Below are 15616 nucleotides of genomic sequence, written 5' to 3'. Positions count from 1 at the left end.
TTCCAGCCCTGAGCCCGGCACCAGGGTCCCCAGTTTTCCTCTCCTACCCACATTTTCATCTCCAGCCTGCCCTCTAGAGAGACTCTGTTTTAAGTTTGGTTATTAAGTTTGGGTCTCATGATTTCAGTGTTGTTGATTTGTGGTCTGGCATTATAGTCATTTAGTTTGTTTATCTTGCATCGCTTCAGACAAGGGTTTAATTATTAACATGATTACTACGTCTCGTCTGCCTTCAAGTACTCCAAGGTAGCTTGAGCTCATAGAGAGGCTGGTTAGCTTTCTGGTTTCGCACATGAAGAACAGTTAGCAAGATGTGTTCAGACTGATGTATTTTAACTGTCTAAAAATTTTTGTGTGTCTTTTTTGTGTCATACCCAGCTATGTTCAGGGGTTACTCCTGGCTCTGCACTCAGGAATTAATCCTGATGATACTCAGGGGACCATATGGGGTGCCAGGATCGAACCTGAGTCGGCCAGATGTAAGGCTAACACCCTGTCCACTGCACAATGGCTCTGGCCCATCATCTAAATTTTAATTTGCTTTTCAAATTAAGTACAGTTCCTTTTTTAAGCGTGTTTTCATTGTTTAGGTTCACTGTCTTCTGTAAACCACCCTCTTAATGAAATCAGTAAGGTGAACTATAGTCAATTGTTAATGCAGGATTGGATAATGCCTCTTTTTTTTTTTTCATGTAGGTTGAGAGTAGGGTTTCTAACTGGCCCAAAACCCTTAATAGAAAGAATTATTTTACACACTCAAGTGTCAACAGTACACAGCAGCACTTTTTCACAGGTAAGGACAATTGAGGAAGTCGGAGGACATTCATCTGCTTTATCAGATCAGAATAGAAAGTAGATGTTGTCAAAAAAAGACTGAGTGAAGGGTTAAAGTAGAAGGCAACCAATCTTGATTAAAAAATATATATATTATATATAATGTATATACATATGTATATATTACACACAAAGCTCAACCTGTAACAACATGTTAGTAATCTCTTAAATAAAAACTTAATGTCTCCAGGGTAAGATAAAATAATCTTTACACACTTTCGTCTAAGGAAACTTTTTTGGATCATTTTTAGAGGATCATTCATAACAAGGGCTGGAGCAATAGCACAGCGGTAGGGCGTTTGCCTTACAAGCGGCCAACATGGCCGACCGGAGTTCGATTCCTCCGCCCCTCGGAGAGCCCGGCAAACTACCGAGAGTATCTCACCCTCATGGCAAAGCCTGGCAAGCTACCCGTGACACATTCGATATGCCAAACACAGTAACAAGTCTCATGATGGAGACATTACTGGGCCCGCTCGAGCAAATCGATGAACAACGGGAGGACCGTGATTCATAACAAGCAAAATATATTATTTAGAATCCAAACAAATTACTTCGTATCTGCCTTCAGGGCAGGTGTGGGTGTTAGTGGGAAAATTTGAAATAATGGTGGTGACGAGGTGTAATGGTGGTGGGACTGGTGTTGGAATATTGAATGTAATAAATTATTGTGAACAACTCTATGTAGCACTGTAGCAGGTTCTCCCGTTGTTCATCAATTTGCTTGAGCAGGCCCAATAACGTCTCCATTATGAGACTTGTTGTTACTGTGTTTGGCATATTGAATACGTCACAGGTAGCTTGCCAGGCTTTGCCATGTGGGCGAGATACTCTTGGTAGCTTACCAGGCTCTCCGAGAGGGGCTGAAGAATCAAACCCAGCAAATGCCCTACCGCTGTGCTATCACTCCAGCCATGAACAACTCTATAAAAATTAAAATTTTTTAAAAAGACTGAGTGAAGGCAGCCAATGGAGAGAGAAATAACCAATGGAGATGTCCAGTACAAGCTAACTTAGACAGACACAGTCGCTGTTTACTCTAAAAGGCTCATGAGGAGCCAAAGAAATGCAAGAGCCTCACAGTCAGCCAGTCCCACTTCAATCTCTAGTACCACGTGGTCCCTGAGCATTGCCAGGATCAGGATATCACAGGTAACCCTATACACTTCGAGGCCCCTCTCAGGGAACTAAGAAAATCACCCCGAGGGGGGCCCTGGAGCTTCATGAATACTGCTTGGGAAGCCCCTAAAAGCAATCATTAGAAATAAAAGCACTGAAGCACTGTCCTCTCATTGTTCATTGACTTGCTCCAGCAGCAGCGACCCAGTAACATCGCCATTGTGAGACTTTTTGTTACTATGTTTGGCATATTGAATACATCATGGGTAGCTTGCCAGGCTTTGCCGTATGGGCGAGATACTCTCAGTAGCTTGCCGGGCTCTCCGAGAGGGGCAGAAGAATTGAACCCAGCTCAGCCGGGCTGGTGGCTTGCAAGGCAAACGCCTTCCGGCTGTGTTATCACTCTAGCCACGGGGGTGTAACTCAGAAATAAAAGGCACATGAGAATTTATTAACCTGGTGTTATTTTGTTCACACCAAACTCCTTGAGAGTCAATATACTTTATTTAGATTTTGTCCCAAGTACCTAGCCCGGGAAATCTGTAAAAACTTTGTTGAACAGAACAAAATAGAACTGGGCTTGCAACAGTCATCTAACTGAAGCGGTGTTTTCTTGAACTCTGACGAGAGAACAAAGATTCCAAACTGCCATTTGCTGCATTTAATGTGCTAAATTCTCCTAAATACACCGGTTGGAATGTACTATTGGTGGGGGCAGAGGGGAAGAGGGTGGGATTGATCCACACCAGAGGTTACTCAGGACTTACTCCAGGTTCTTTGCTCAGGGACTACTACTGGAAGACCAAGAGGACCATATGGGGTGCCTAGAATCAAACCCTAGTTGGTAGTGTGCAAGGCAAGAGCCCTACCTGTGGTACTATTGCTCCTGCCCCTGGAATGTATTTTTATTGAAGTAAATAAACATTCATTTTGGAAGATATATAAGCTTCCCCCGAGCTTTGAAGAATTACTGAATTCATCCCTAATGAAATCTTGAGACCCAAATCTCAGATGTTGAATCTGGTATTGCTATCTAAGAACCATACATGCGTTAATAAATTTATAAAAACTCTGCATGAAATCAGGACATCTGTGGTCTGGAGAGACAGCTCAACAGACTGAGGTCATGCTTTGCATCTCGGAGGTGCAGGAAGCCTGAATTCAATTCCAGGCGACACAGGGTCCCCCAAACTCAACACAGAATCACTTCTGAGCACAGACCCAGGAGTAGCCCCTGAGGACCACCAGGTGTGCCCTCCCAAATTAGGACACTTGTTTGAAATTCTGCATTCCATAAATAAAGGTATCCTTATGTTTTATCATAAGGGGAATTTTTCTATCTGTTGTCAACCAAACCATTCATTTATAACATTGAGAACTTCTATTTTTGATTTTTTTAAAATTTCCCACTGAAATATTATGTAACTGTATACTTAATTAAAGACATGGATCTGGAGCTGACCAGCCTAACTCAAATCAAATTTCTGTGACAAACTACGTGTCCTTAGGAAAGTTCACTTTTCTGGGCCCAGAGTGCTAGTACTGTGGGTAGGGCACTTACCTTGCACAAGGCAGACTTGGGTTCAATTCCCGACAGCCCATATGCGCCCCAACAGGAGTGAGCCCTGAATGCAGAGCAGAATGTAAGCACTGCTGTGTATGGCCCAACAAACAAAACAACAAAATAGCTCTTCTGCTTTGGCTTCCTTGTCAGTAAAATGCAAAAGAAGCCAGAACAATAGTACAGTGGGGAGGCTGTTTGCTTTGCATTCGGCCAACCTGGGTTCGATCAGCACCCCTTAAGGTCTTCAAGCACTGCCAGGAGTAATTCCTGAGTGAAAAGCCAGAAGTAACCCCTGAGCATCACCTGGTGAGGCTCAAAACCAATTGAAAAAATCCCCAAAACTTAAACTACCTGACAATGATAAATAGGATTATGAAAACCAAATAGGCTAAAATATGTTACTGTTGTACCATTATTTCAGGGAGACAGCGGAGTACTGAATAAATGCTTGTTATTGTTAATAATTACATTTGTTACAAATCATTATGCATGATTATTTACATGTGATTGAGAATGTTTTGGCAAAAAAAAATTTTTTTTGAAGGATGAACTGTAACATTTGCTATTGTTTTATCTATTTCAGATTCTTGTATCAGAGCTTCTCCACCAGTGGGGTCAAGAGGGCTTCCTGGCTCACATAGACAGGTACTGAAGCATTTGTTAAGGCTGAACCTTAAACAACATGTTAATGATCTCTTATTGAAGGGTTTAATGGCCCCTAGGTGAAATACAACAACCTCCACTCTCTTTCCTCTAAGGATACTTTTTTGTATCATTTTCAGCGGTTTTTCATAACAAACAATATAAAATATATTTATTTGGGTTCTGCTTTGGGGCTGGGATTGGGGTTCAGAATGGGAACATCTGAATTATGATGGTGGGAAGTTGTAATGGTGGTGGGATTGGTGTCTGAATATCAAATGTAATGAAATATTGTGAACTACTTTATAAAATTAAAAAAATTAAAGGGGTTAGAGAGATAGCACAGCGGGTAGGGCGTTTGCCTTGCACACAGCCATCCTGGGTTCGATTCCCAGCATTCCATATGGTCCCCCGAGCACCACCAGAAGTAATTTCTGAGTACATGAACCAGGAGTAACCCCTGTGCATCGCTGTTTGTGACCCAAAAAGCAAAAAAAAAAATTTAAATGAATAAATGTTTGTGAACATTATAGGAGCCAAGTATAATATAGGGTGTTGATTTCTTATTCTTCCTTCCCAAGTACCCTAAGATAGACAATAGGAACAGTTTTTTAGAAGCAAAAAGTGCATTTGTTTTAATAGAAAGTCTAAAAAGTCTTCTCAGGAGCATCCAAGGTCCATTTTGATAGTAGCCTACTTAAGGTAATCTGAAATGTCTATCAGATTGGGACTCACTTCTTGATTTAGAGGGTTGCTTATCAAACACCTACATTTTATTTAATAATTAGTAACTCTGAGGGAGAGGAACTGGATCAAACACAGATGAGTGAGAATATAGTTTACCTAATAATCCTCTGTTGGTGCACACGATTAATTAATAATGCAAACAGTGCTACATCCTAGGTCACTTACAAACAAGGGGGAAATGTAATACCTATATTCCCAAGCCAGATTATTCATGTCAATAGTATTTTCTTTGATCTCAAGTGTTCTCCTGCCCTGCAACTGGAAATCATTATCTGGACCACTCTTCATCAAAGTGGGAAATTCCCGGTCCTAGAAAAATCCAGAGGTTACCGTAGTATCCTGCAGTGTGATTGGGAGAACACTTTTTGTTTGCTTCCTCAAAGAAGGCCAATTTCCTGAAAGGTGCTGGATAATTTTATTTCTGAAAAAGGGGTGGTCGGCCAAATGAGTAAGTCTGGGAAACTGAATAAATACAAAAATTGATTTCGCTACTTGTGGTGGAATTGTATTTGGGGTTCCATATTTGATAAAGGAATGGGCTTTGCTCTATTAATTTACACCTCAAATAATTCTGCTGCAGGGGCCAAAGTGATAGTACAGTGGGTAGGACTTGCCTTGCATGCTGCAACTCCAGGTTCAATGCTCGGTATCCCAGGTAGTCTTCCGAGAACCACCGGGAGTGAACCCTGACAGTAGATCCAGAAGTAAGCTCTGAGGCACTGATGCTTATGGCCCCAAAACGAAAAAAAGGGGGGGGGTGAAGTGCTGCAGTAATTTATTAGGTTTTGGGTTTTTTGTTTGTTTGTTTGTTTTTTGGTTTTGGGGTTTTTTTGTTTGTTTGGTTTGTTTGTTTGTTTTCTTTTTGGATCACACTCCGCGATGCACAGGGGTTACTCCTGGCTCTGCTCTCAGGAATTACACCTGGCTGTGCTTGGGAGACCATATGGGATGCTGGGAATCGAACCCAGGTCAGCCATGTGCAAGGCAAATGCCCTACCCGCTGTGCTATTGCTCCAGCCCCCGCTGCAGTATTTTAAAGTTTACCATCAGACAGGTCAAATAAGCATGTTTTTGCCCTGCCTTATTTATATTTCAGTCAAGCTAGAATACATTTTCTTATAGATGATTTCAGAGTTTTTGAATTTCTTCAAGTCATGTACTAAACACATCCATTTCATTGTTTTCTTCTCCCAGGGTTACTGACTTCTACAGGACCCAGAAGGACGCACTATTGGCAGCCGCAGACAAGTGGCTAAGTGGTATGTGAGAAATAATAGCAACTATAAGTAGGTTGTGAGCACTATACAGGAGTGTTAATCCTGCAAGAAACAAACAAGAGTCCAGGGCTATTCTTGACATGAAAATATTACCCTGTCAATGTATTAGAAGTTTGTGGGGTTTGGGGCACACCCAGAGATGCTCAGACATTACTCCTGGCTTTGCACTCAGGAATTATTCCTGATGGGCTCAGGGGACCATATGGGATGGCGAGGGATCAAACCCAGATCAGCCACATGCAAGGCAAGAGCCCTACCCACTGTACTATCACTCTACCTCTTTCCTGTCAAGATATAAGAAGTTCAAAATCTACCTAATTCTATCTCTCAGCATCAAAAAGTTTTGATTTTGGGGGCAAGTGCGATAGTACAATAGGTAGGGCATTTGGCAGCCATCCCAGGCTCAATCCTAGGTATTCCATATGATCCCCCAACTCTGCCAGAAGTAATTCTTGAGTGCAGAGCCAGGAGTAACTCCTAGGCATGTACCACCAGGTGTAATCCAACAGCCCCCTCCCAAAAAATGTGACTTTTGAAAGAGATCATTAACCAAAAATCTATCAGTGATAATTTAATGCAAAAGACCAACTAAATACAAACGGTTTTAGACTTATCTCAGAATTTTGTCCCAGATAAAAGAGGAAATGTCAAAAATATAATACATTTCTTTTCTAACTAGACTAATGACAAAATTGTAAAAATCTAAGGTGTTTCTCATATTGCAAAGTATTTACTTTCTAATCACTATCCTCATTATTTGTCATTATTATCTATTGCTTATTTGATTGCAGTATGGCTTAAAGACAGTTAGTGGTTGGAGAGATAGTCCAATAGGTAGGGCACTTGCCTTGCACACATCTGACACAGGTTCAAGCCCCGGTACCACATATGGTCCCCCCAACCTGCCAGGAGTGATCCCTGAGTACAGAGTCAGGAGTATGCCCTGAGCACCTGGGCACTGCTGGGTTTGGTCCAAAATGAATTCCCACAAAAAAAGTGATTTAATTATTTCATTAAATAGGAATTTGATATAAAAAAAGAAATATCAATTTTTGTTGGTGTTGTTTTTTGGGTCACACCCGGCAATGCACAGGGGTTACTCCTGGCTCTGCACTCATGAATCATTCCTGGCGATGCTTGGGGAACCATATGAGATGCTGGGGATCGAATCCAGGTCAGCCGCATACAAGGCAAACGCCCTACCCACTATACTATCACTCTATCCCCAGAAATATCAATTTTTATTGTTGATTTTGTTCCCTAGTAAGTCAGTAAAAATAGGACTCACCTGGTACAGCAGGTAAGGCACTTACCTTGCATGCAGCTGACCTGGGTTCAATCCCAGCATCCTATATAGTACCCCTCCCCACAGCATTGCCAGAAATGATCCCTTAGCATAGAGCCAAGATAAGCCCTGAACACCACCAGGGTGGCCCAAACACCCAAGAAAACAATAGATTTGTCTTTTAGATGAGTACTAGTCTATCTCTTTGTAGAGTGGAGTTAAGGAAGACTTGAATCAATAGCAGGTTGTTTCATTGTTTTTAGTTAGATAATTAAATCAAAACAATCATCTTTCTTGATTTTTCTTTTTTTTTTTTGTTTTGTTTTGGGGGGCCACACCCAGTAGTGTCCCACGTTAATCCAGGTAGTCCACGTCCAAGGCAAATGTGATTTTTTCTATTTTAACATTTAAGTGGAACATAAAGCCTACAAATGCACCTGGAAAACTTGAATTTTAAGTCCTTCTTTATAAAATCAGCTATTTTCTGATAAAAATTCTAATCCACTAGACTCCTAAACAAGTACATATATGATAGAATTGATTGATAGATGGATGAATGGATAGGATAAAGGATTGATTGTGGAGCTGGAGCTATAGCACAGTGGGTAGGGCATTTGCCTTGCACACTGCTGACCCAGGTTCGATTCCCAGCATCCCATATGGTTCCCCAAGCACCACCAGGAGTAATTGCTGAGTGCAAAGCCAGGGGTAACCCCTGTACATTGCCGGGTGTGACCCCCCCAAAATTTTTCTTAATGGATAGGATTGATTAAAATACAGCTCAGGCACTCTCCTCACTGCCTGGAGACATCAACATGAATATTGTAAATTACAAGTAGTTCTCTTCTGCTTTATCCTCCCTGTGTTGAAATAAAAACTCAGAACATCAATTTTCATTAGTCTGTAAAATTAAATCTATTTTAAATGCTCTCAGTTGGGACTAGAGAGAGAGGGCCCAGAGGGCAGGAGTGTGTGCACACAGCACACCCAGGTCAAGCCCCTGGTACCACATGGACCCTGTGTGCCACTGGGAGCAAACCCCAAGCACCCATCTGGGAGTAGACCCTGAGCACTGCCAGTGGGGACCAAAAAACAAAACTAATAAGAGTGATGTTATCACTGCAGGAACTTGCTTGAAAATTTCTAGTTCACAGTTACTGCTATTCTATCACTATGTAATATTTACGAGTTAGTCAAAAATGGCTTATGAGACATTCCCTTGTTTGTAGGTTTGGCAGAATGGAATGATCCCACTGCTGGAATGTTTGTATGGTTTAAAATTAAGGGCATTTCTGATGCAAGACAACTGATTGAAGAAAAAGCCTATAAGAAAGAGGTAAGAAGGGAAGAGAGGAGAGTGATAGTTTTTCCTTTCGTTCTTAGTCAAAAAAAATGGCAAGAGATGTTTATAATTGCCCAGCATCTAACTAATGTTTTAATATCAAAGATGTTTTCTCACTGCTAAAAATAACAATAGATTTTTTTTTTTTAGTTACATGATTCTTCTTCTTGTCTAAATCAATAAATGTGCAGAGATTCACCTCACTACTGGTTAGTTTAGTAAAACCATAGCACAGATATGAAGCCACATTATTTGGCTTAAATCCCAGTTTCAGCCCTTGCTATATATGTGATTTTGGGTCAGTTATCCTCCCAAGATAAAGGTAAAGGTAAAGGCCCTCCCGTTGATCATCGATTTGCTCGAGCGGGCCCAGTAACGTCTCCATTGGAGACTTTGTTGTTACTGTGTCTGGCATATCGAATACTCTCGGTAACTTGCCGGGCTCTCCGAGAGGGGCGGAGGAATCGAACTCGGGTCGGCCATGTTGGCTGTGTGCAAGGCAGACGCCCTACCCGCTGTGCTATTCATCTATAAAAGAGAGATCATAAAAATCCTCCTCAGAGGCTGGAGTGATAGCACAGCAGGTAGAACGATTGCCTTGCTCTCGGCCAACCTGGGTTCAATCCCCAGAATACCATATGGTCCCCCAAGCATCGCCAGGAGTGATTTCTGAGTGCTGAGCCAGGAATAATCCCTAAGCATTGCTGGGTGTGACCCAAAAAGCTAAAAAATAAATGTTAAAAAAAATCCCCCTCAGGATTGCTATAATGAGTCATAAGCTAATATGCATGAAGCACCTGGCACATAGTAAATGACTCTAAGTATTAGCCACTCACATGTACAATAAAAGGAACGTTTTCTAATTATTAGAGTAAAATATATTTATGATAGAAAAGTTGTAAAAGGCTTACATGTGTAATAAATTATTAAATAATCTCTACTTTCACTTGACAGGGTTAAAAACCATATAGAAAAGTTTATGTTCTTCTTTTCTACTTAAAATGAGCCCATCAGTATTTCTGTTGGGTCATTTTTCTCTGCACTTAAAGCTAAGTTTACTTAAAATATCATTATGGATCTCGATTTAATAAAGAACACTAAATATTTTTCTGTGTAGCGTTCCAGTTTGCCACATAAATGATCCTTTCTCCATTAACAAAGTCCTTTATCAATGCTGTCAGTCCTTTGTCAACACTAGGGTATTGGATCTTAGTTCCTAGGTTCACTTTGGCCTGGAAGCAACAAATAGAAAAGTAAAGATTGATGAATATTGTATGACACCATTCTAGTCCACAAGAAACCAGGTCATATTGGGAAGTGGTTCTCAATGGCTGATCAGGTGACAGGTGGGAAAGGGTTGAAAGTTACTAGTTTTATCAGATTGTGAAGATGGACCACGTGATGGAACATATACCTCGAGTGTTCAAGGCCCTACATTCTCTCTCTAGTAACACATGTACCCCCTCAGCTCCCTTGGGTGTGGCCATGATAGTCCTGCCATTATCTTCTCTAGCAAAACTCAGCTGGCCATGGCCTTACGGCCCCTGACAAGCACTGCCCAGTGTGCCCTTACAAAGAAATAGGGAGGGGCTGGAGCAATAGCACAGCGGGTAGGGCGTTTGCCTTGCACATGGCCGACCCCAGTTCGATTCCTAGCATCCCATATGGTCCCCTGAGCACCACTAGGAGTAATTCCTGAGTGCAGAGCCAGGAGTAACCCCTTTGCAGTGCTGGGTGTGACCCAAAAAGAAAAAGGGGGAAAAAATGAATAGGGACACCACCAAGGTAAAGAAGAGGCGTTTTTTTTCCCTTTTGGCTTTTTGGGTCACACCCAGGCTCTGCTATCAGGAATTATTCCTGGTGGTACTGCAAGACCATATGGGATGCCGGGGATCAAACTCAAGTCAGCCACATGCACGGCAAATGCCTTCCCCTCTGTACTATCACTCTGGCCCTGAGCAGAGGCTTTGTGACATTTTGGTTTTCAACCTTTTTCCACCAGCAGACCAGTGGAAAATAGAAGACTTGCTTTGTAGGAAGGCAGAAATGAAAAGCGTTGTTTGTCATAAGACCGTGTAGCAGTACTGTTGGTGATAGAAAACTTGGAAGAAAACTTGGAAAAAGCTTACACGTGTAATAAAATTATTAAATCATTCCTACAGTTACTTCTCAAGGTTAAAAACTATATAGACAAGTTTACATACTTTTTCACTTAAAACGAGCCCCTCAGTGTTTGCTTTAGGTCACTACACGATCAGGGAGGCATACCCTGCCATGCGTTAGGCCACGATTGTTGTTGTTGTTGTTGTTGTTGTTGTTGTTGTTGTTGTTTGGCTTCTTGGGTCACATCTGGCGACGCTCAGAGGTTACTCCTGGCTCTGCACTCAGGAATCACTCCTGACGGTACTATATGGGATACTGGGAGTCGAACCTGGGTTGACCGTGTGTGAAGCAAACACCATACCCATTGTGCTTTCGCTCCAATCCCCAAAATCATTTTTTTTTTAAGGACTAACAGGAAATTACTGTGGGCTAGCAGTTGAACACAGCTGCTCTGGAGGTTAAATGTGACCCTCTAGACCTCTCATGGGACCTGGCACTGACTCTGCCACCTTAGGAAGCCACTTGATCCTCTGCAACCAGCTTACAGGGCAGAACTCATGCTCCATGAGTTGTTCTAACCCTAGTCATGGCATATAGCAGGTACTTAGTAAGTACAATGCCAACTTATTTCAAAGCAGTACATCTTAGTGCAATAAAAAAATTTAATAGTTTCTTTGCTTTTCAGTCAATTCCATTATCACTTAATGCTGCTAGGGACTTTTTATCTCTGATCTAGATGGTAGGGATATAGACTTCCTGTTTTGTAGTTTTTTTTCCATACTTTCCATGTTTATTCCATAAATTCTACTCTTTGAGCCTTTTTTAAAATAGTCTCCAGATTTATCATGGTTTTTAAAACCCGACTGAGCTCTGACTTTGGGCCATTTACAAAGAGATTATTACCTCTCCTTTTCTTACAGTAATTTGATTTTAGCAAATCCCCTCATTTCCCCACTCTGTTGGGAGAAACAATTTCCATTTTGTTGTTAAAAGTGGAGCACAAAGGAAGGAAGGAAGGAAGGAAGGAAGGAAGGAAGGAAGGAAGGAAGGAAGGAAGGAAGGAAGGAAGAAGAAAGAAGGGAGGGAAGGGAAGGGAAGGGAAGGGAAGGGAAGGGAAGGGAAGGGAAGGGAAGGGAAGGGAAGGGAAGGGAAGGGAAGGGAAGAAGGGAAGGGGCAGGGAAGGAATTCTTGCTTGAAATCTTTCCTCCAGGGGACCACCAAATCATTTCCCTCGCATCTCTCATAGCACAGTGCCCAGGTCTACCAACTGCAACAAGAATTTCTTTGCTGGTTTTTGAATATCATGGCTTTAGGAAATACAATCCACATTGTACCCATCCCTCCACCAGTGCTCATTCTCCACCACCAATGATCCCAGTGGCCTCCCACCCCCCCACCCCATGCCCCCACCCCACCCCGCCTTTGTGGCAGGGCATTCCCTTTTTAAGCATTGATTTTTTAAGGCACCTTGTACTCTTCAAACCTCTAGCTTCAGACTTAAGAAAATATTTTAACAGTGTAAAATCAGAAAATAAAGGAAGCAACTTTTCTATTTCAAAAAAAAATACAATCCACATTGACTTGTAACTCAACATCAGGCATTTAAAGCTGTGACCCACAAGGGAATGCTGCTCCCACAGCGATTCTCTTCCTTCCGTTTATCTCCAGCCTGAATTCCCTGGTGGTGGGTCTATGGAAGGAGCCGAGTGGATCACCCATGAGAATATACAGTCAGGGCAAGCCTATAAGTAGCTTTTCATCCACTGATCAGAAGTGGGCTCCATGGCACCTGGACCTAGAACGCAGCAGCGAAATCAAGTGTGCAGAAGGAATACAGTCTGCCACTACCAGCTATCACTTAATGTTTTGGGGGTTGTATTGGGTTTTTTTGTTTTGTCTTTGGGGGCCACACCAGTCATGCCCAGGGATTATTCCTGGCTCTGTGCTCAGGAATCAGTCCTGGCAGGCTCGGAGGACCATATTGTGTGCCAGGGACTAACCCTGGGTCATCTCCAGGCAAGGCAAATGCCCTGCGCCCCCTTACCTGCCTTACTATAGCTCCTGCCCCTGCTCAATATTTGCATTCCTTCACTTTATATATGATCATTTTTCATCTCCTGTGAGCTTGGAGTTCAGTAATTCTTCCTATCTCGGGGACTTTAACATCTATGTCTTTTCCCAAAAAATACTCTTCCTTTCCCTTTTGTTTGGTTAGTAGCCACTTAGCTTTTAGGTCCCCTTTTTAACATTTACTGGTTGGATAACTTTTTATTTTTTCTTTTTGGATCACACCTGATGATGCACAGGGGTTACTCCTGGCTTTGCACTCAGGAATTACTCCTGGCAGTGCTCAGGGGACCATATGGAATGCTAGAAATCGAACCCGGGTCGGCCGCATGCAAGGCAAATGCCCTACCTGCTGTACTATTGCTCCAGTCCCCCGTTTGGATAACTTTTAAAAATGTATCTCATTAGTTGAGCTTACATGACTTCTCACACTGGGCCTAACATTTGCTCGTGTTGATTATCACCATTTCTCTTTTATACACTGTCCTTGTCAGCAAGAATTTCAGTGTTTTTCTTCTCAATTGCTGCTTCTCAAATTCTTTACTTGTAGAGACTAGATGCCATTGGACTTGTTTATTCTAAATATTTTTCCCTTTTGGATTGTAGCCTTGTTTATAGTATGATATGCATAATTTAGAAACTTGATTTTTCTCATTGAAGTCTTTAATTGTTTTTAAACTTTAAAAAGTCCTTTTCTGGGTCTGGAGCGATAGTACAGCAGGTAAGGCATTTGCCTTACTGTGGCCAACCTAGTTTCAATCCTCAGCATCCCATATGGTCACCTGAGCACCTGAGCACCTCAGCCAGGAGTGATTCCTGAGTGCAGAGCCAGGAGTAACCCCTGAGTGTTGCTGGGTGTGACCCAAAAAGAAAAAAAATAAATCCTTTCCTGGCCTAGAAAAACAATACAATGGGTATTCCTTCTCCTTCAAAATATTCTTGGTTAGTAGCTACTTGGTTAGTGGCATGCAGCCGACCTGGATTCAATCCCCAGCATCCCATATAGTACCCTGAGCACCGCCAGGAGTGATTCCTGAGTGAAAAGCCAGAAATAACCCCTGAGTATCACCAGGAATGATCCTAACCCCACCCCCACCCCCAAATAAAAATCGTTCCCCCTCTGACATGAGATTTAACTAGACTTTCTTTCATTGTGCCCTTAACTCTCACTTCTTTTCCATAAACTGTTTTAGGTACTGATGGTTCCTGGCAATGTTTTCTACAATGATAGGTCAGTTCCCTGTCCTTACTTTAGAGCATCCTTCTCCTTAGCTTCTCCGGAACAGCTGGATTTGGTAAGTAGAACACTCTCCAGAGTGACACTGATAGCAAAAGTCAGCAAGAGTCAAGTTAGCATGAGACCAAAACGATGGGAAAGGAGAAAACAAATTACTGAGAACCATGGGTTTGAGAAACCAAACAAAAGTGCCATCTATTTATCTATTAAACAGTGCCATTACCCTTGAGAAGAATGTTTTCTTCTTTTCTTTTCTTGTGTCATTATACACTTATTTCATATGTTACTTCTGCTTTTATTTGTGAATGGAGTTGTGCAATTAATTAAAACTATGTAGAATGCATAAACAGGTTAAAGATTAAAAAAATAATCATGTATATGGTGGAGAAAACAAAATAATGATGGTGAAATATATTCTGGAAGGACTTGAAAGATAGCAACAGTGGATAGGGCACTTACTTTGCATAAAAGCAGCCAGGGTTCGATCCTCAGCACCCTATGATCCTTGAGCCCAATCATAGTTGATCCCTGAGCACAGAGCCAGGAGTAATCCCTAAGCACAGTCAGATATGATCCAAGAACCAAAAAAAAAAAAACCTGAAAGTATGATATGCTTACATTCACATAATCAGTGCATTGATGGTATCCTATCTAAATAAAACTGATGTTAAATTGAGTTTTCCTTACTTCAGCCTAAGATCAATACTCTGAATATTTTTTAAGTTATGATTAACTTCCCTAAGTAGCACCTGGATCTCATTAATTCTTATTTTTTTGTTATTTTAGGCCTGCCAAAGAGTAGCCCAACTTATAAAAGAAAGTGTGTGAAGAAGTTAAAGTCAACTCATAGAATTAAAGTATTGATGGATTTTTCAGATAAATCATTTTTGATTTATCAGGAAGAAATGATGATTGGGGTTAGAATTTCAGATTGAATTTCATCAAGTATGTCCTATCTATAATAAAATTTAAACAATTTTAAATTTATCAGATTTCCTTATATATTTATAATCTGCTAAGACCTTTTGATAAGTTTTCAACTTGCAAAATACCACTTTTATTCTGAACTTTATAAAGAATTCTGTGGGTGTTTTGTAATTAATTACCCAAATTTTTATTTGATACTGTCATTTTACAATAAATTATTTTGAAAGTAAATTTTAAATTGTGTATAATATAACTTCTCTCTTTTTACAAAAAATTAATAACAAAAGGCTATTGTAAAAAACTGTTGCCATTTGACCATCATAAATGATTTTCATTAACAATGCCATAGAAATTACATCTTCCCACAGAAATCCCTTTAAAATCAAATTCTAAAATTAAATACATCTAAAGATATCATACCTAAGAGGAGAGATCAAGGATTTAGAAACTATTGCTATATTGTATTTTCATA

At 41.1% G+C, this 15616-nt stretch overlaps 1 protein-coding gene across 2 annotated transcripts in view; it reads left to right on the top strand.

Annotated features, from left to right (window-relative positions):
- The window catches only part of AADAT (aminoadipate aminotransferase), a 32064-nt gene extending 16688 nt beyond the window's left edge, over positions 1 to 15376 (top strand). For both annotated transcript variants that reach the window (XM_056114365.1, XM_056114366.1), the window contains exons 8-13: positions 697 to 793; positions 4101 to 4162; positions 6101 to 6165; positions 8698 to 8804; positions 14174 to 14275; positions 15004 to 15376. In XM_056114365.1, the coding sequence (XP_055970340.1) occupies positions 697 to 793; positions 4101 to 4162; positions 6101 to 6165; positions 8698 to 8804; positions 14174 to 14275; positions 15004 to 15045 (475 nt within the window). In that variant the 3' untranslated portion in view covers positions 15046 to 15376. The remainder of the gene's footprint in view (positions 1 to 696; positions 794 to 4100; positions 4163 to 6100; positions 6166 to 8697; positions 8805 to 14173; positions 14276 to 15003) is intronic.
- The last annotated feature ends 240 nt before the right edge of the window (positions 15377 to 15616 follow it).

The sequence above is a fragment of the Sorex fumeus genome, unplaced genomic scaffold, assembly GCF_029834395.1.
Source record: "Sorex fumeus unplaced genomic scaffold, SorFum_2.1 ptg000024l, whole genome shotgun sequence".
Taxonomy (NCBI): domain Eukaryota; kingdom Metazoa; phylum Chordata; class Mammalia; order Eulipotyphla; family Soricidae; genus Sorex; species Sorex fumeus.
This window is presented reverse-complemented; position numbering and strand designations above follow the sequence as displayed.